Raw genomic sequence first — 21,578 nt, 5'->3', positions numbered from 1 at the left:
GCAAGATTCTGTTTTCCTGATCTTGTGCGCTAGGGGTAGGTGTTGGAACGACCACTGTGCGAAGAGCAGCCATTGTAGAACCCTCATGTGTAACCTTCCCATAGGGACTGCAATTAGTGCGGCTGCCATCAGTCCCAACACTTTTAACACCAGTTTGGCTGGGGCTTTCTTGCTGACCAGAAGGAGGACGACCTGCTGTTCGAGTGTTGAAGCTCTTATTGGGGGGAGCTTCAGTAGTGTCGATCGTGTATTTAGGTCTGCTCCGATGAAGGAAATACACTGTGAGGGCGATAAGCAAGACTTTTTGAAGTTTATGGATATCCCTTAGTGGGAACAAAGGCCGATTGTGTAGTCTCTGGCTTGCAATATGCGACGCTCAGTGGTGGCGGTGAGGAGCCCATCGTCCAGATAGGGAAACACCTGAAATCCTTGTCGTCTCAAGTGAGACGCAACTACTGCCATGCATTTGGTGAATACCCTGGGGGCTGAGGTGAGTCCAAAGGGCAGAGCTCGAAACTGAAAGTGACTGGCTCCCAGCCGGAAGCGCAGGTGATCTCTGGATGGTCTGGCCATTTTGATATGGTAGTACGCGTCTTTGAGATCTATAGAGCACATCCAATCGTCCTTCTGTAAGAATGGAAGGATCGATTGAAGCGTGACCATCCGGAACTTTTCCTTCTTCACGAAGTTGTTGAGATGGCTGAGATCTAAGATCGGTCTCCAGTCCCCTGTCTTTTTTGGAACTAAAAAGAGCCTTGAGTAAGTTCCGAATTCTCTTTGGTTTGCCGGGACTGGTTGGATGACTCTGTTTTCGCACAGCTTTGAAATTTCTACAGCTGCTAGCTTTCGCAGACGGTGTGGCATGTCTGGAAACTTTCTTTGTAGAGGTGGTGTTAAAGTGAAGGGGATTTTGTATCCTCTGGTTATAATGCTTTTTACCCAAGAATCCGAAGTAATGTTTAGCCAGGCCAGTGGGTATAAAGCTAAGCGACCCCCCGACTGCCTCCAGAGCAGGACAGCCGGGCCTCCCTTCAGGAGTGCTGGAAAGGCTTCCCAGGGACGGAATCCCTGTCGCCTTGGTTATGCGGACCCCCCTCTGCCGCCGGGGCGGCATCTTCCATTTCTACCCCCTCCTCTGCCTCTGGAGGGAGTATCACTCTGTGTGGTCTGGAAAGATCCCTGATTCTTACGGAACCACATTTTTCCGCCTCGTTGCCCTTTGGGGTACGGTCTAGTAGGAGCGGAAAAATGGACCCCGACAGCAGACAGGGTCTTCCCCTCTTGCTCGCACCGAGTGAGAGTCTCCTTAACCTTGGGCCCGAAAAGTGTGGCACCATCAAAAGGGGCATTGGCAAAAGAAGACTTGAAGGCTTCCGCAAAGGAGCACAGCCGCATCCATGATTGTCTTCGAAGAGCAATCGCTGAAGCTGCAGCTTACTTGATCCCTCGGCTGCATACGAGAAGAGCCTCATGGATGAGTTTACTATGGAGGTGAGGGTGTTAAGTTGTGCTGTTACCTTTTCTGAAACAGCAGCATCTGTGTTACCCTGGAGGGTATCTGTCAGCTCCTTGATGAGATCCCTCTGCAAATGAGTGAAGTGGGTCAGATAGTTTAGCGAACGCATGGAAAAAGTCACTGAACTAAAAATGCGCTTCCCATATCTGTCCATAGTCCTAGAATCCTTATTAGGAGGATGAACAGATGAGGAAGACTCAGACATCTCCTTTTTCGTGGCTGCCACCACCACCATAGCGTCGACAGGAACTCCCTTGGTGAGATAAGATTTATCTTGGGGGCAGTGATGAACTTGTTTGGTTTCCTAGGGACTGGTTCCAGTGTGTCAGGTGCCTCCCACGCCCTTCGAGCAATCAAATCCATTAATTCATCAAAGGGTGGAGTCACCCAGGAGGTAGAAGGTTGAGCCCCAAAAGCCTTCAGCAGCACCGACTCGTCCTCAGTGGGGGCTAGGGATTGCCAATCACCCCTCTGTTTCAAGATTTCCAGGATGTCTGCAAATGACACATCCTCCGAGGGTGATTTGGGGGACCCCTCTGCCTCATCCAAGTCGGTGTCAGACGTTAGAGATTCCTGTGGGGAATCTATGTGCCTCCTCTTGCACAACAGTTTCCTCGGGACCTCATCAGAGGGGGCTTCTGGTGAGGCCTCCAAGGAACAGGGGGAACCCTCTGGGGTGGCTGAGGCAATTGGGCTCTACGCTTGGGATGGATCGTGGGAGCAGAAACAGAAAGTGGCCCTTTTGGGGAAGGAGAAGATTCCCCTGATGATGTGGTCGTCTGTGCAGACAATAACTTCCTCATAAGGTCAAAGGCCCCCGAACCCCTGGCCGAGGGCTCCCCCGGTTCCGAAGAACACGGAAGCATCCCAGAACCAGGTGCCGTGGGCTCCGACCCTGAGGACGGAGCTGAGCCAGTCTGTGCCGAGGCCTCGAGAGGGAGAGTCGGTACCGACAGGTCGGTACGACTCTCGGTCCCGGAACCGAGCAAAGACAGTCGGCTCCGCGACTCCCCTAACGGTTCCGAAGGAGTCGAAGTCAGTGGTGTCGATCGTGCAATGGAAGGTTTCGGCACCGAGGGCTCCACTATCATCAGGTCATCTTCTCCCGGCTCCGAGATCTGGATGGGTCTCGAAGGAGGACCCGTTGGAGATATGGGGAGGCCTTCTAGTTTCGACACCAACTGGGAGGAAACTGCAATTAACTTGGAAAGGGCCGTGTTTTCCATGAGTTTCTGCACGACACGATCCATATCTGTCTCAGACAAGGGTCTGGAAGAAGGGGTCGAAGGAGCCGAAGATGGCACCGACAGAAGAATGGACGGTGGTGGCAGTTCCGACACCGGTTCCAAGATCTGGGGCTCAGGAAAAGATAAGTGTTCGACGCTCGGCCCCGAGATCTGTGGAACTGGCGAATGAACCCGAGAAGATGAACTCGGAGCAGATGACATGGGCTCGGACATCTTCGACCCCTTCAAGGATTTAGAAGCCTGATCTGACTTGTCCAAAGCCTCTTGAAAGCAGGCTTCAGTAATCCTCTGTCTATGAGCTTCCTGCGCCTATCTGTCATGACCCTCCCGCTAAAGGAATGGCAAATAGAGCAATCCTCTTGGAGAAGGAGAGGGCCAAGACAGTAGACGCAGGAAGCATGATTGTCAATAATGGACATTTTCTGCCCACACTGACATCTTTTAAAGCCAGATTTAGCTTTTTCTGACATAGTACTATATTAACAGCAATAACTATGAGTATAAAAAAAAAATACTAATCCTATATGAATATATATATATATGTGGAAAGGGCTATATAAAGAAGACACTCACAAAAACCGCACCCAAAGAAAAAGGGTTAGGCCACAAGGGGTGCCTGAAGAAATATATATAAAACACACACACACAGCACTTCTATAATAATCTAATAATTATAAGGTAATATCAGAAAAAAAATCAGTATCTTATCTGAAAATAGTAAGCAAAACTCAATTCTCTATCTGGTCCGAGCTCTCCTCGATCCGATCTGTTGCAGCGGCAAACTAGATCCGAGTAATGGCAGGGAGGATTGTGGGATATGGGCTGGTCTCGAGCTTCTCTGAGATTCAGAGCTTTGCAATTCGGCTGACTCGGAGCCGAGGATCGGCTCCGAACCAGTGTGTAAGAACAAACGGCGAGATTGAACACTCTTACATGAGAAGGTATAGAAAAGGGGGATGGCGGGTGGGTAACCCAGACTGCAACAATTAATGCACTTGAACATCTACATTTATGGTAAGTGTACACAACCATACTATGTTCTTCGTGTTTCACTGTTGCAGTCATTACAATTGGGTAGAATCCCAAAGCTATGGTTGGGAGGATGGAGCTAAACAGCATTAGGAGCGGCTATAAGGCCCTACAGAACTGCAGTGGCAAAGCCTGCCCTGGATTTGGAGAAGAGAGGCAAATGATAATGCTTTGTGAAGGAATGAACATAGCTCCAAGTAGCAACCTCTAGAATGTCTTTGGTTGGAACCCCTCTGAGAAAAGCTGCTGAGGTAGAGGCAGCCCTGGTGGAATGAGATCTGATCCCCTTGGGCACAGGTTTACCATGGTGCATGTAGCAGAAACGAATGCAGTGGCTTATCCACTTAGAAATGGTCTGCTTTGCTATAGCCTTCCCCTCTGACCCTGTAGCAAATGCTACCAGTAGTTGCTCAGAGTTTCTTAGAGATTTGGTCCTGTATAAGTAGAATCTTAGTTGTCTGTGTACATCCAATGAATGCAGAATCCGCTCCCCCTTGTTCTGTGGATTTGGGTAAAAAGTTGGCAGGTGAATTGCCTGGTTAAGAGCCACACTGGATACCACCTTGGGCATAAAAGAAGGATTGGTCCTGAAGGACACCCTCTCCGGGTAAAATGTAATAAAAAGCTCCACAGCCATGAGAGCCTGTAGTTCTGAAACCCTTCTTGCTAAAGTGATTGCCAAGAGAAACGATGTTTTCCAAGACAGAAATGTTATATCCGCAGTAGCTGCTGGTTCAAAAGGAGGCATGGTGAGTTTTTCCAGCACAAAATTGAGGTCCCATGCAGGAGTTGGTGATCTTCTGGGAAGCCTTAAATTTTTGCCCCTCTAAGATACTGCTTAAGCAGAGGATGAGAAATGAGGGGAGGCTCTGTGTTGTAATGAGCCGAGATGGCAGAGGCATGGATTTTTACTGAAGAAAAAGGCCCTTGTCAAGCATCTCAGTCAAATATTGTAAAATCTGAGGAATATTGGCCTTTGCTGTGTCTGTTCCTTGTGCTTGGTTCCAAGCACAGAATCTCTTCCATTTATCAGCATAAGACTTTCTAGTACCAGGCCTTCAGGCTTCCAAAATGACATCCATCACAGATTTACTGAGAGGTGTTGTTTGAATAATTAAACGATCAGCCATGCTGCCAGGTTCAGAGTTTAGAGCTGTGTGTGAAGAATTTGATTGTTCTGCTGAGACAGTAGATGAGGTATGAGGCAAGCACCAAGGGGGAAGTTGAGACATATTCCTTAGAAGTGGGTACCAGTGTTGTCAAGGCCAGTCCGGAGCAACTAGGATCATTTTTGTTTTTTCCTGTCTGACTTTTAGTAAGACCTTGGAGAGAAGAGGCAGAGGGGGTAAGGCACAGACTGATAGGTTTTTCCAGCTGAAGGATAGGGCATCCACTTTCCATGCTTTTTTGTGATGAATTATTGTGCAGAATTTGTCCAGCTGATAATTTTGGGGAGAGGCAAATAGATCTATGTCTGGGCTCCCCCATTTCCATGTTAACATGCTGAAGATTTGTGGATCCAGTTTCCATTCGTGTGGGTCCATAAGATTCCTGCTTAGGTAGTCTGCCAGAGTATTTTTTTTTCTTGGCAGGAATAGAGCTTGAAGATGTATTTGGTAAGTCAAAGCTGTGTTCCACAATGCCATGGCTAGTCTGCAAAGGGGGTAGGAATGTGAACCCCTCTGTTTGTTTATGTAGCACATAACCATGGTGTTGTCCGTCTTTATCAGTAGTTGTCCTGGATGAAGTAAGTCCTTGAAGGCTGTCAGGGCATTCTGAACAGCTAGCATCTCTTTCTGGTTGATATGCAGATGCATTTGTTTTGGGCTCTATTTGCCTTGAATGCATCTCCCTGCCAGGTGGGCCCCCTCAAGCATAGTCTGATGAGTCTGTAGTTAGGGTTTGGGTGGCAAGGGGTAGAGTGAATGATAGTCCCTTGTTTTGGTGACATGTCCCCGCCCATCAAAGAAACTCCTGTTGTAGGCAGGGAATGAGAGGAATCATTGTTTCCAGACTGTGACAATGTTGGCTCCATAAACTTTTTAGGTACCACTGAAGTTTCCTCATATGCAGTCTTGCATATGGAATTAGTAGAATGCAGGATGCCATGAACCCCAAAGCCTGCAGAATTTGTCTTGCAGATAACTGGGTTTTTGTTGCCATTTGAAGTATATTGTCAGTTGTCTTTGTTTGTCTGGCGTAAGGTAAGCCATCTGGGCAGTTGTATTCAACCTTGCACCCAGGAATGTAATTATTTGAGAGGGTACCAGTTGGGATTTCTTTTCATTTATTGTGTACCCTAGGCATCTTAGAAGCCTTTTTACAAATGCCAGATGTTGAAGAAGATTGTCCTTGTCCACTGCTTGAATGAGACAGTCATCCAGATAAGGATACATTTGTATGCCTCTGTCTGCAGAATGCAATTACTGGTACCAGGCACTTTGTAAAGACCCTGGCACAGTAGATAAGCCAAAGGGCAGTGCAGAGAATTGGTAATGCAAAAAAACCTGCCTTGAAGTGGAGGTATCCTCTGCATGATTCCCTTATTGGGATATGCAGGTATGCCTCTTAAGTCTAGAGTCACTAACAAAGCGTTTCTGCCCAGCATAGGCAGTAGCTGTTGTAAAGTCAGCATTTTGAATTTTGGAATGTCCAGGAACGTGTTCAAAAATCGATAAATCCAGTATTGGATGCCAAGAATGGTCTTTTCTGGCTACCAGGAAAAGTCTTGAATAAAAATCTTCTCCTTTTTCCTTTTATGGAACTGGCTGAATAGCCCTTATATTCATAGGTTCATAGGTTCATACTAGGCTATCTGCCCGAGGGCATTTACAAGCCTAGCCCATAGTTTTGTGGCTTACGCCACCCCTTTAGTATGGGGAACTATACCCATTATTTTGCTGTGCCTCTGTTGAGCAGTGACACTGAGGTAATCCCTGGGGTATATCTGCGATCTCCCATCCATTGGTCAAGATTTCTCTTGAACAAGGCCAGCGAGGTGCTCTGCCTCACATATACCGGGATTTTATTCCACAGCATAGGGAGTCTTTGGGTGATGAATCTATCCCTCCAGCGCCCTATTAATAGCCGTGGTCGAGGTTTAAGTCTCCTGCCCTTGTGGCTCTGACGGATCTAGATTTTTTGAGGTGAAGCATATTCATCAAATCTGGGTTTGACATGGCCTTGTATGTTAGGCAAAGGTCACCTCTGAGCAGCGGTAGCGACTGAATAGAGCTGGAGTTCTTTCAGTCGGGCAGCATAGGACAGATGTTTGAGACCCTTTATCCTTTTGGTGAGGAACTTTTGTGGCCTCTCCAGCTGCTGCAAGTGTCGGGTCAGATACATTCAATGGGGCATTGTACTCAATCATTGGTCTGATGAGTGATGAGTATAGGGAGACTATGACCTCCTTGATCTAGATGAGAATCCCTTCATGATAAGGTGGGCAATGTAGAAGGTCTTCCTAACTACTTTAGCTACATGGGTGTCGAATGACAGACTACTATCAACCTGGGTCCTCAGGTCCCTGATAACTTCTTCTATGCTCAGTGGATTGCCACCTATTTGGTAGCTAGGGGTAACCTTGTTTTTCCAAGGTATGACTATGCATTTTTGGCATTTAACTTTAGGCCATGGCTCTGGCACCAGTTATCCGTTTCTGTGAGACCCTTCTGAAGGATATCTGTGTCAGATGTGTTTTCTACTATGGCGCCCAGTTTGCAGTCATCTGCAAACTTTGTCAGCCATAACCCTCCTGTGTTTGCTTGTACTTCGGAAAAGTAGATGCCAAACAAGAGTGGGCCCAGGACTGATCCCTGTGGTACACCACTTGTGACAGGCTTTGAGCCTGACATGGCGCCAGCAACTCTGACCCTGTGGGTTCTGTCACTCAGCCAGTTTGCAACCCATCTTGTGATGTATGGGTTAACACTTAAGCTGATGAGTTTTTCAATGATACCCGAGTGGGGTATTGTATTGAAGGCCTTCGCCAGATCGAGGTAGGCTGTATGGACTGCCTTTCCCTCATTCATGAGGGAAATAACTTGTTTCTGAGCCACTGCCCACTGATTTTGTGGCAGATCTGGCCATCCATTTGGAATTGGCAAAGTATGGAAATGAAATCTGTACCCCTGGGATACTATGTTCAATACCCACTTGTCCTGGGTAATTAGCTGCCAATTTTGAGCATGAAGTGATAGTTTTCCCCCCAAGGGGGCTGCCAAAAGATAAGTGCTTGGTGATGGTAGAGGAAAGTCACTGAGGCTGCTTACTGTAGGATTGCCCTTTGCTTCCTCCAAATTTGGAGGTGGAGGCACTCCATTGCTTTGACCTGTAAGAACCCTGTGATTGGTATCTGGAGCCTTTTGAGCACCTGGATTTGCCCCAAGTGGCTCTGTTGGACACAGGAAAGGACCAATTTTTAGTAGGCCAGTCTTACTGAACCTGGATGGCTGCACTTGCAAGAAATCTTTTACAGTTTGCATAGATTTAGCTTTGTCTTCCATTTTCTTTAAAACCTCTTCTGCCTTATTATCAAATAGACTGTCATGCTGCAAGGGGGCATCCAACAATTTAGCTTTAACATGATCAGGCATTTTTGCTCCTTGAGCCAGGCATGCCTTCTAATCACAGATCCAGTAACTGTGGCCCTGCAAGAGGCCTCCAAGGAATCAAAACCACATTGCAAAGTATGCTTTGCAACCTGTTCTGCTGAATGCAATAATTCTTGTAACTCTATTTTCCACACAATCAGAAATCAACATAATTTTCTGTTTCAGTAGGCCCATAACATGCTGTTGATATTTAAGCATATGAAACTGGCAGTTTAAGGCTCTGATTGCCAAGGTAGCAGACGTATAAACCTTCTTTCCCCATCTATCCAGCGCGCTGGAATCTCCATCAGAGGGGGTAGGATTGTTGGCTGTAGAGGCCTTAACACCCTTGGGACCCTGTGAAATAGTCTCAGGGTCAGCAGCAGGATTTTTGAATAGAAATTTGTGAGAGTCAGGAACCCTGTAATATCTGTCTGGCTTACTAGGAGCCGGAGGTAGGGAATCAGGAGCCATGCTTGATTCCGAAAATACATCAACAATGTCTAATACAGGAGGTATAGCCAAATGCCTATGCTGAAGAAGAAGGAAATCCCTAAGCCTCTTTTTTGATTCAGAGAAGTCCTGACTCTCCCAGTGGAAATGTCTCCTTAAAGTATGCAAAGTTTCTCCAAAAGAGTAATCATCAGGAGGAGATGCAGATGGGATGGATTCCTCTGCATCAGAATCCTCATAGGGTGGAATGGAAAATTCCTGATCAGAAGAGGAATCAGAAGAAATAGAAACCTGAACTGAAGATTCATAATCAGTGCCTTGCCTAGGCCTCTTAGCAGGGGGGGACGGGGGGGGGGGGACTGATTAAGGTAATTAAGTCCTCAGCCATTTTGATCATCTGTTTTTTAGGCATAGGGGCCAGAGCAAGTGGCTCATGCATCGTTTTTTTAGACATAGAAGATGCTTTTGACCTTGTTTTTGAGGCTGGCGCCGGTTTTATATAAAAATGTTGACGCCTGAAAACACCTTCAGAAGCCGGTGCCTGCTCAGCGGCTCCAGACCCATCCAAGGGAGAGACATCCTCAGGTTCAATACTCTGAGAATCTCGCGGCATACCTGATGCCGAATGGATCTCGGTAGAGGCCTGCGACTCAAAAGTAGCGGGTATCAGGGGCTGCGAAAGCGCATCGCAGAGTACCGGCGAACCGGCGACTGGCTTAGGAGAAGCTTCGTCTGTTTTGGACCTCAGCAGTCTGTCTCTGGCTTTTTCTTTGCGTTTTTTGTGAACTCCGGTAGTTGGATTGCTAACCGACGACATTTCAGGATAATTGAATCTTGATCCAAAATATTTAGAAGCAAAACTATACCGACGCTTAATAGTGCGTTGATTAAATCTAGCACAAAACCGACAGCAAGGCACATTATGATCTGGGCCTAGGCAAGGAATACAGTATAAATGAAAATCCTTATGATGTATTTGCTTCCCACAAGTAATGCAATTATTAACTTTTACTGACATTGGTAAGGAGCAAGAAAAAGTTTCCCCAAGGGCTTTTAGTTTGAAGACTTTGGTTCTGAAAATTGAATGCGAAAATTTCAGGAGTCGGCCAACCGGCATTTGCGAACTGCTTCTGCTTCGGGCAGCGCGTGGCAAGAAAGACTGAATAAAATGGCGTCGGCTGCATGTTTTATACCCCCTGACGTCATGGAAGAGGAGACAGCAACCGACGCAGGACCCAAGACTTTATTATTCAGGCCGACTGAGGGCAACCTGCCAGCAAATTATCCAAATGTAATGACTGCAACAGTGAAACACGAAGAACATCTTAAGTCATAATGTAACATTCAAATAGCGGTTTATTGCAGTCTCATAACATTCAAAATAAAGAACTGACACACACACACACACACACACACACACACCAACCGTAACAATATTCAAATTGCAAAGGAAGTAGCAGTGCATTATCAATGCATCTCCACTTTCTCTGGTACAAGTCATACACTTCGATGCAGCAAGAAATCAAAGTGCCCATACATTCAATACTGTGCATAAAAAAGAATTAGTAGACAATTCGTACACTTCAATGCAGTGAGAAATCAAAGTGCCACCGCACATTCAATGTAGTACATTATGCGCATAAAAAAGAATTAGTAAACTCAATGTGAGAAAATTAGAAGTTATGTACCTACCATAACATTCCATGTTAGTTGTCTTCTCTCGCCTTCTTTCTTGCTGGATGGGTTCGGAGCCGATCCTCTGCTCCGACTCGGCACTTGCTTTAGCTCGAGAACTCCTTTTACCAGCTCGAGGCAACCCTATATCCCATGATGCAAGGCGGAACTACCTCAGATCTCGTTTGGCAGCTAACTAACCTTGCTAAAGACTATCCTAACAGAATTAGGAACAATGGTTCCTAAAAGAAATCCTCCTAACAACGTACCAGAGGAAACAATCTAATAGGAACTCTCCAAGATCTGTCCAGGCCAGGGGAAGGAGGGAGGGCAAGCAAGAAGGCAGAGAAGACAACTAACATGGAACGTTATGGTAGGTACATAACTTCTAAATGTTAAGTTGTCAATCTCGCTTCATTCTTGCTGGATGGGACCGCGTCCTAGCATCTGTATCCCGGGTGGCTCAATGGAACAGACTCTTGAGAACTGTGGAACCAAAACTGGCCCTATCTCTGGAGGCCAAGTCCAACTTGTAATGAGAGACAAAGGTATGGGGTAGCCCAAGTAGCTGCTGCACAAATGGTATCAATGGGTAGTCTATCCTGAAAAGCTGCAGAAGTGGATAGACTCCTGGTAGAGTGTGCTTTAGGCTTAGAAGATAGCTGTTTCCCCTGAGAGAGTACACATAGGAAATAGTGGAAGTCAACCATCTGGATAAGGTCACTTTAGATACTGGAAGACCTATTCTGTTTTCTGCATAGGAGACAAATAATTGGTCCGATTTTCTGAATTGTTTAGTTCTATGCAAATAGTACCTGAGCTGACGATGGACATCCAAAAATGCAGTTTCTGTTCAGCTCTGTCGGAATAGTTTGGGAAAAAGACTGGTAGGTCTATAGATTGGTTAATGTTGGTTTGAGATACGACTTTGGGGAGAAAGGAAGGGTTAGTTCTTAATGATACCCTGTCCTTATGAAAAACCAAATAAGGAACGAATGCAGAGAGCTTGAATTTGGAAACCCTTCTTGCAGAAGTGACAGCCAGTAAAATATAGTTTTCCCGGTCAATAACTTCAAAGAACATGAAGCAGACGGTTCGAAGGGAGGAAGTATCAAGGATGCCAACATTAAGTTTAGATCCCATTGCGGAGGAGGATGCTTTATAGGTGGTTTTAGGAGGAAAACTCCTCTTAGAAAGGCCTTGCATAACCTATGAGACATAATGTTATTGTCATGCAGGCCAACATGATACTTAGAAATAGCAGCCAGTTGTACCTTGACTGTAGATGACGAGGATCCTGAAAGAAAAACCTCCGACAGGAAATCTAAAACCGAATGTACAGGCGCAGTAAAGGGGTCAATATTTCTGGAATTCGCCCAAATAGAAAAACGTCGCCACTTGCTAGCATAAACAGTCCTAGTGGACGACTTCAAGGAAGAGACTAAAATGTCTCTGACAGAGTCCGAAATCATCGGTAGCCTGGCTAGGGTAGGAAGTGGAGCAACCAAGCAGTGAGGTTGAGAGAATGAATGGCCCGGTGCTGCTGACCCGATTGATGGATCAAGAGATCCGGAACTGGGTCCAGATGCCAGGGCTGCACCAGAAGGTGACGATGCAGGGACGGAAACCAAATTTGTCGAGGCCAATATGAGGCAATGAGGATCAATTTGGCTCTCAAAACGGTGGCTTTCTGAATGACTTGTGGAATCAAGGGAAAAGGAGGAAAAGCGTACAGAAGTCCCCGGGGCCAATCCTGGGTTAGAGAGTCTCTCAGAGGTTGGCCTGGAAGGGGAAAGAGAGTGAAGAAATCGGGGCACTTGTTGTTTTGAGGAGTAGCAAAAAGATCGCAACAAGGAGTGCCCCACTTCAGAAAAATCTGATCCACTACAGATTGATTGAGAGACCACTCGTGAGGCATCAGAATGGATCTGCTCAGCCTGTCCGCTAATAGGTTGGACCTGCCGGGGATGTGCGTTGCTATCAGAAACCGCTGAGAAGAGATCGCCCACTGCCAAAGTCTGACAGCTTCTCGACATAACGGATAGGACCTGGTCCCGCCCTGCTTGTTGATGTACCAGACTATGGACATGTTGTCCGTCTGTACTGCAATAGTCCCCGTGGGAAGAAAGTCATTGAGGGCTTGCAACGTTAAAAGCACTGCTCTCATCTCCAGGACATTTATGTGCAGATGGTATTCTATGGGTTGCCACGTCCCGTGGACCATCCTGCCCTGATAATGCCCCCACCCGATCAGAGAGGCATCCGTAGTGACTGTGGCAACTGGAGGAGGGGAATAAAGGGTCGGCCCTGATGAAGAAGAGGGGAAGATATCCACCAGTTCAGATGAGCTCGGCACGACTGTGTTACCAAGATTTCGTGCCTCATCCGGAGACTGTGGTACGACCACTGCGTGAATAGCATCCACTGCAGAAGACGCATGTGGAAGCGACCCAGAGGTAGAAGAACAATGGCCGCAGCCATAAGACCTAGAACCTTCAGTATAAATCTGGCTTTGATCTTGTTGCTTTGCAAAAGAAGCCGAACAAATTTTTGGATGTCCAGAATTCTTTGATCTGTTAGTCTGGCTAACATTTTGACGGTGTTTAATTCTGCGCCTATAAAGGTGATAGATTGGCAAGGCAGCAGAGAAGATTTTTCGAAGTTTACTGAAATTCCCAAACTCCTGCAAAGCTGTAGAGTGTAGTCTCTGGACTGAAGAAGCTGACACTTGGTGGTGGCGGAAAGGAGCCAGTCGTCCAAATAGGGAAACACCTGGAATCCTCGACGTCTCAGATGAGCTGTGACCACTGCCATGCATTTGGTAAACACTCTGGGGGCTGAAGTGAGGCCAAAGGGCAGGGCTCTGAATTGGTAATGACTGGTCCCTAGCAAAGCGGAGAAACCTTCTGGAGCGTCTGTGAATCTTTATGTGATAGTACGCATCCTGAAGGTCTATAGAGCACATCCAGTTGTCCTTGCCCAGAAAGGGCAGAATGGACTGAAGCGTGACCATCCGAATCTTGCCTTCTTGACAAATCTGTTCAGATTGCTCAGGTCTAATATTGGTCTCCAATCTCCCGTCCTTTTGGGGACCAAAAGAATCTGGAGTAGACGGATCCTACCTGGTCTGCTGGCACAGTCTGGACGGCTCTTTTTTCTAGGAGCTTTGAAACCTCCTGTTCTGCCAAATCCCTTTGACCGGGTGAGATGTCTGGAAGGGATTGTAGAGGTACGGGAAACCTTTCGAAGGGGATTTTGTAACCCTCGGATATAATCGACTGTACCCACATCTCTTGAGATAGGGATTGCCAGGCTACTGGGTACAGCGAAATCCTTCCCCCGACTGCCTCCAAGGGTGGACAGTCGGGCAACACCTCAGGGATGCTGAAAAGGCTTCTCAGGAAGAGACTCCCTGTTGCCCTGGTTCTGAGGACCCCCTGCCTCTAGGGCGGCTATTATTGTTACCCCTCTGCCTCTGGGGTAAACTGACCATGTGTGTCCGTGTAGCTCCTTGGGCTTTACGGAACCACAACTTCCCCGCGTTCTGACCCTTGGGGTATGGTCTAGAAGGAGTGGAAAACTGGACTCCAACGGCAGAAAGAGTTTTACTGTCCTGCTCACACCTGGTCAAGGTATCCTTCACCTGAGGTCCGAACAAAGCCGAACCATCAAAGGGGGTATTAGTGAAGGACGCCTTAAAGGGGTCCGCAAAATTACAAAGCCGCATCCAGGCTTGACGTCTAAGAGCAACTCCTGTGCCTGCGGCCCTGCTCGCTCCATCGGCCGCATAGGATATGAGCCGCATGGAGGAGTTAGATATAGAATTCAGGATTGCCAGCTGCGAGGCAATCTTTTCCTGAGCCCCAGCAGCAGAAGGATCCTGGACTACTTCACCCAGTTCCTTGAGAACATCTCATTGAAGCCTGGTGAAGTGACAAAGATAATTCAGCGAACGCATAGCAAAGGTCGCTGAAGAAAACATCCGCTTTCCATACCTGTCCATGGTCCTAGAATCCTTGTTAGGAGGATGGACAGGTACTGAAGGATCCGCCAGTTCCTTTTTAGTGGCCGCCGCCACCACCATAGCATCCACAGAGACACCCTTGGAAAGGAACTGTTTGTCCGAAGGGGCCGTGATGAATTTGGATGGTCTCCTGGGGACAGGTTCCACAGAATCTGGAGTTTCACGCCTTCCGAGCCACTACCTGCATCAGTGGGTCGAAAGGCGGAGATACCCAGGAGGTGGAGGGTCGGGATCCAAAGGCCTCCAGGTATACCGACTCATCCTCGGAGGGGTCAATGGAGGGCCAATTCCCCCTCTGTTTGAGGAGCTCAAGGATGTCTGAAAAAGAGACATCCTCAGAGGGGACCGTGGGGAACCCTCCGACTCATCTAAGTCGGTATCAGATGTAGTAGACTCAGGGGAGTCTGTGTGTTTCCTCTTATATGTCCTCTTCTGAGGGGGTTCCCCTGCAGGATCAGGAGAAACCTCGGAAGAGGAGGAAATTCCCAGTGGGGAAACCTGGGGCGATGGATCCCTGGGCCTGTGAGCAAGAGGTTGGCAAGAGGCATCTGCAGGCACTGAAGAGGGAGGAGCTAGAGGGATGGACCGTTGACCAGGCTCAGAGGCCAGGACACTCCTCATCACCTCAAAGGCTCCTCTCCCCGGGAGGCCGGAACACACCCACTCCGAAGAAACAGGAATGGCGGCTCCAAAGAGAGAGAAGGCTCGAGGCCGATGTCGGCGCCGAGCTTACCAAAGCGAAGCCCGAGAGGGAGAGCGGGTCGGACAAGGGTCCGATGCCACTAGCCCCTCGGAGCCGACAGTGGAAACCGACGACCGGATCCCTCCAAGGAAGGTCTCAAGGAGGAGATCGGAGCCGAGGATGACGGAGCCAAGGATGTATCGGCTCCGCATCAAACAGTCACTGTCCCGAAGCTCCGGCTCCGAACTGCGGTGTGGAGTCGGAGGAGGAAGTTCAAGGATTGGGGCTATAGCGAAGTCTGTTGAGACGGGCTATGGAGCATTTGGGCCAGTGCCTGAGACTTCAACAGCCTGCTTACCACCCTCTCTAAATCGTGGTCAGACAGCCTGGAAGATCTCGAAGATCGGCTCCGATGGCTCCGCTCCGACAAAGAGGAGACCCCGGAGCCGAGTGGATACTCAGTATAGAAGGGGACCGGATCTCTTACGGTCGGCCATCGGAGCCGAAGTCCCTTGAACCCAGATGGAGCCGAGGATATCTCGCTCCGATACTGATAAAGTGTCGGCTCCAGCCGAGCCGACAAGGCCACAGTAGTCAGGGTATCAGAGCCGCCGGCGCCAACCCACTACTTGAAAGAAGATGTATCGGCTCCAGCCGGAGCGATGTCGGCCCGACGGAGCCGGAGCCACCGGAGGAGGCTTGGACACTGTAGCCTGAGCCTTCGGTGGTTTAGGAGGTTTTCCTGACCCTAATTTAGGAGGAGAACCTTCTGGCTTAAGTAAGCCTCGGAGGATGAGTTTATTCCTCCTTTCCTGCAGGACTCTCTGGCTAAAAGCATGACATAAAGCACAGGAGTCCTGCAGGTGCAAAGGCCCCAGGCAATACAAGAAGTGTGACCGTCTGTCAGAGACATTTTCTGACAGCACTGGTCACACTTCTTGAAGCCTGAGACCTTGCCTTCCTTTGACATCCTAGGAGGATGGAAACACAAACAATCCCAACAAACACACAAATTAATCCCTTACACAAACACACAGGAAGGGAATAACCAATGGGAAACTAGGCCTGACTAAGAAACTTTAAACTAAAGATTATAAAAAGTTTAAAAACAAGGGAATAGGGTGGGCTGTAACTAACTACAGACTAAACTGACACTAAAAGGGAAAAATAAACCCCTAACTACTCTTTTTTCTTATTTCACCAAGAAAAACTTACCTCAGCTGGCAAAGGAGACCTCTTTCGCTAAGCGGCAAACGAGATCTGGGGTAGTTCCGCCTTGCATCATGGGATATAGGGTTGCCTCGAGCTGGTAAAAGGAGTTCTCGAGCTAAAGCAAGTGCCGAGTCGGAGCCGAGGATCGGCTCCGAACCCATCCAGCAAGAATGAAGGCGAGATTGACAACTTAACATACTTTTATGCCTAAGCCTTACCGTAGCTGGGGGAAGAAAAGTGTTGTCTGCACTGCCTGAATAAACCCGCAAACTGGTGATGACGTTAGGAATGGTCCAACAAAAAAAAAACTTCGAAAAACCCCAGGAAATAGGAAAAAGGCACCCCAGTATTTTTCACTCAAAACTGGTATTTACCAAGGAATTCGGTATGGTTGAGAGGTATGTGGACCATGTACCTTGAACTGTCCTTCACAAGTAGTGCTACCCCATCTCAAATGGGAGGAGTACATGGTCACCATGGCCAACAAATGTATGGCCTTAGGAAAGTTCATTTGAATTAATCCACCAAAGATATGTTTTTCATGCTTATATGATCTTGACTGGAGTGGTTAAAGGACAATGAAGGATGGACAACTGGGCTTAACCCAAATGAAACCCACTAAAGAAATTAAGTAGTCATTCAGTTCAAGTTCCTTACTGGTAAGTATTTGACTAACCAAGGTATTCTATTTTTTTTTTAATATTGTGATAGAGTTTTTCTCCCTGGGCCTCTGAAGAAAAGGGATATTCCACCCATACAATTATGCAAATGAAGACTTCTGCACAAGACAGAGCAGTGGGAGGAAGCACTGATGTTCCTTGGGGGTTTTAAGTAAATGACTAAACAGGTGGTGAGCAAACTTCTACACACCAAAGCATTATCAAACAAGATCAACTTTTAAAATGCTGAAACACTGTAAAAGAACCCCCTCACCTTATGACAAAACATCTTGTTCACCACTTGGCTAACCTCACCCCAGAGTTCATGGAGATATGAATGAATACAAGTGTTTGTAAGATACAGCATTGCTGAACCCCAAGCAGCAAAGCCCAGAGAAATTTCAGCAGGTGTGAACATTCCGGGGAAAGTAGCATAGCAAGTACAATAAAGCTAGATCACATCTAAGCAAGAGACATACTAACATTACTACTCCAGTAACAAAGGATAAAGACTGAGATCATGCTTACCAGCAATCCCATCTGTGACATCTGCTTGGAAAGAGGATTAATCCAGGAATCAGTGTTTGAAGCCTTTAGCGAACTCTGTTTAAATATTAACAAAATGCATTAGAAATCACTATTTTTTTTTTAACAGAATTTAAAATTTCTTCCAGTTTTACTAATCAAAATTTAATGTCGGCGAAAAGTGGCCAGAAGTCTCCAGTAACAGAGCTTACCAGAAAATCAGAACATTTTTTTTAAATGTACAGAAAGTCCATCAATAAAAGGTGAATGTATTGCCATTTACTGTATTCTACTCTTGTCCTGTACCCTTCTCTGGCTTCTGCAATGGGAAACAGCTTTATATGATACTTACCATAACATTCCATCCATTTTGTCGATCTTCACTAATCCTTGACTGTGGGGTCAGTTCTGAGCCTCAAAACCGACTTGGCCATAATTCCAGCTCGCGCCTTCCAAAAACTCTAGAGCTAGGCTCTACCCATAATGTTCCTCATCAAATTACCTCAGATCAACTTTGCCTAAAATAGTGACAGACAAGAAGTAATAGATAAGAGACCATACCAGAGTCCCTATTATGAAGCCAGTCTTTGAGAATATTCGGTCCACCAAGAGTCCTAAGGCAGGGGGAAGGAGGAAGGAATGTCGAGGATGTGGAAGGTGCTTCTTGCTGTAACCTTTGATAATAGATTACCTAAAGAGTGTAGAAAAAGGCAATAAACGGTCGGATTTTATGATGTCCTTTGTTATGTGAAGGCAACAACGTAATTGTCTGTGTACATCTAGTACATGTAGACAGTACTCTCTTGTTGGAAAATTTAGGAAAAAAGACTGGGAGATGTAAGGTTCGATTTTTGACTCCGAAACAACCTTTGGCAAGAAGGAAGGATTTGTCCTGAGGGAGACCCTGTCTATGATACATCAGATAGGGGGGTTTGCAGGACAAGGCTTAGATTTCCGATATTCTCCTGGCTGAAGTGATAGCTATCAAAAAAGTTTTCCAGGACAAGAACTTTAAGTCACAGGTTGCTGATGGTTCAAAGGGAGAAGAAATGAGAGGCTACCCCAATGATAAAAGCTGATGACCCAGACTGATAAAGTAATACTAAAAAGTACAGTTATGTACACTTACCATAAATGAAGATGTTCGAGTGTATTCACTGTTGTAGTCATCACCACTTGGGTTATCTGCCTGCAGGTAGCCCTCAATCAACCCGAATACCAGAGTCCTGGGATTTCTGCATCAGATGCTGTCGCCTCTTCCATGACGTCAGGGGTATAAAACAGGCAGCTGACGCCATTACATCAGTTTTTCTTGCTCCAAATGTCAGGAGCCCCCAAATAGGGAGCTAGTATATGGTGTGGAATGCTACCAGTAAAAAGTAAATCCCACTGCCATTAAAAATGGCCATACAGAGGATAGGTAGAAGGAGAGAGAAAACCGGAGGGCTGGAGGGAGGGAAAAGTACAGTTTTGTACCTACCATAAATGTAGATGTTCGAGGATCCACATTGCTGCAGTCCTAACCATTGGGTAGTCCGCTGTCCCAGTCGGCCCGAATACCAAAGTATATGGCTGACGTCGGTCAAGGCGCATTAGTCTGACGTCAGGACGTCAGGGTACTAATGCGCATGACCGACGTCATATCCTCAGTCTTTTCTTGCCCCAGATGTCAGAAGACCCTAAAAAGACAAGGCCAAAACCAAAAACACCAAACACTCCTGCACCAAAAATATGTACAATATATACAAAATTACAAGAGAATAACCTCACCCACACAACCACCCCTAAACACAGAGGGAAGGAGGGAGGGTATTGGACTGCAGCAATGTGGATCCTCGAACATCTACATTTATGGTAGGTACAAAACTGTACTATGTTCTTCATTCCACATTGCTGCAGTCCTAACCATTGGGTAGAATCCCAAAGCAGAGGTAAGGGAGGCTGGCAAATCATAAAGAAGCAGGAGCTGTCAACATGCCTTGCAAAATAGCTGTGGCAAAACCAGCCCTAGATTTAGAGTAGAGAGGAAGGTGGTAATGCTTAGAGAAAGTATGCACTGAACTCCAAGTAGCTGCCTCCAAAATATCCTTAGTTGCCACCCCCCTTAGAAAATGCTGTTGAAGTGGCAGTAGCCCTAGTGGAATGAGGCCTAATCCCAGCTGGAATCTCCTTGCCATGATGGGAATAACAAAATGCAATGCAAAACCCAATCCACTTAGAAATAGTTTGTTTTGACACAGGCTTGCCCTGAGAACTCAAAGCAAAAGAAACAAACAACTGCTGAGACTGCCTAAAATCCTTGGTCCTGCTTAAATAATAACGCAACTGCCTGTGTACATCTAAAGTGTGCAAAATCTTTTCCCCATTATTTTGGGGATCTGCATAGAAAGTAGGCAAATGAATAGTTTGGTTTAAAGCCACACTAGAAACCACCTTAGGCATAAAAGAAGGATTAGTACGTAATGATACCCTATCCTTATGGAAAATCAAAAAAGGCTCTACCGCCATAAGGGCCTGCAATTCAGAAACCCTTCTTGCAGAAGTAATGGCCAACAAAAAAGCAGTCTTCCATGACAAGTATTTCAATTCAGCAGTAACCGCAGGCTCAAAAGGTTGTAGAGTAAGTTTCTCCAACACAAAATTGAGATCCCAAGCAGGAGTAGGAGCTCTATGGGGTCTTATATTCTTTGCCCTCTAAGAAATTGCTTGAACAAAGGATGCGAAAACAATGGTGGGTCACAATCATAGTGAGCTGAAATTGCTGCAGCATGAATCTTAATGGAAGAGAAAGACAAACCTTTGTCCAATAACTCAGTAAGATATTGAAGAGCCACACTCAAATTAGGCTCAGAAATCTCCAAATTCTTTGCTGCACTCCAAAATAAAAATCTCTTCCATTTTTCTGCGTACACTTTCCTTGTACTAGGTCTTCTGGCTTCCATAATCACATTTAAAACTTGTTGAGGAAGTTGAGACCTGCTGTGTTTCAAAACAGAATATGCCAGGCTGTTAGATGAAGAGAGTGAAGCTTGACATTGAGCAGGTGACCGTCCCTCTGAGACAACAGGTGTGGAATCAAAGGTAAAGGCCATGGAGGCTTCCTTACCAGACTCCTCAGTAATGGGTACCAGTGTTGCGAGGCCAATCTGGAGCTATTAAAATCATCCTTGGCTTGTCTTGTCTGACCTTTAGGAGCACCTTTGGGAGAAGAGGCAGAGGTGGAAAGGCATACACATGAAGATTTTTCCAACTGAAAGAAAGAGCATCCACTTTCCAAGCTGTGTGATGAAACCTCTTTGTGCAAAACTTTGGCAGCTGGTGGTTTAGTGGAGAAGCGAACAGATCTATGTCTGGAGTTCCCCATGACACTGTCAATTTCAAATACATGAAGATCCAGTTTCCACTCGTGGGGATCCATGATTTGTCTGCTTAACACATCTGCTAAGGAGTTCTGTGCTCCGGCAGAAACCTTGCCTGAAGAGTTAGTTGCAAGCTGAGCGCAGTCTCCCATAAAATCATTGCTTGCCTGCACAACGGGTAAGAATGTGTTCCCCCTTGTTTGTTGATGTACCACATGACAGTTGTGTTGTCTGTTAGAATCAACACCTGCCCTGGAAGAAGTAACTCCTTGAAAGCCATTAATGCAAACTGGACTGCTAACATCTCCTTCATGTTGATATGTAGATGCTGTAGTCTGGCAGGCCACTTGTCTTGTATCCACTTTCCATTTAGATGAGCTCCCAAGCAATGTCTGAGGCATCTGTCGTTAGAATCTGACTCGCCTCTGGCCGGGTCACAGAGAGTCCCTTGTTTAGGTGACATTCCTGAGCCCACCACAAAAATTCCTGTTGAATGCAAGGTATTATTTGAATGACAGTGTCCAAATCCTGGCAGTGCTGTGTCCATGCATTTTTGAGATACCATTGCAGCTTCCTCATATGCAGTTTGGCATTGGGAAGCAACAG

The 21,578-nt window shown here is 46.6% G+C and overlaps 1 protein-coding gene across 1 annotated transcript in view; it reads right to left on the bottom strand.

Annotated features, from left to right (window-relative positions):
- TNRC6B (trinucleotide repeat containing adaptor 6B) overlaps window positions 1–21,578 on the bottom strand; it is a 2,803,754-nt gene that overhangs the window by 1,910,371 nt on the left and 871,805 nt on the right. The window contains exon 6 of the mRNA XM_044074422.1: window positions 17,617–17,691. Within this exon, the coding sequence (XP_043930357.1) occupies window positions 17,617–17,691 (75 nt within the window). The remainder of the gene's footprint in view (window positions 1–17,616; window positions 17,692–21,578) is intronic.

This window comes from Protopterus annectens, chromosome 1.part0, assembly GCF_019279795.1.
Source record: "Protopterus annectens isolate FY-2018-M chromosome 1.part0, PAN1.0, whole genome shotgun sequence".
NCBI classification, from domain to species: domain Eukaryota; kingdom Metazoa; phylum Chordata; order Ceratodontiformes; family Protopteridae; genus Protopterus; species Protopterus annectens.
This window is presented reverse-complemented; position numbering and strand designations above follow the sequence as displayed.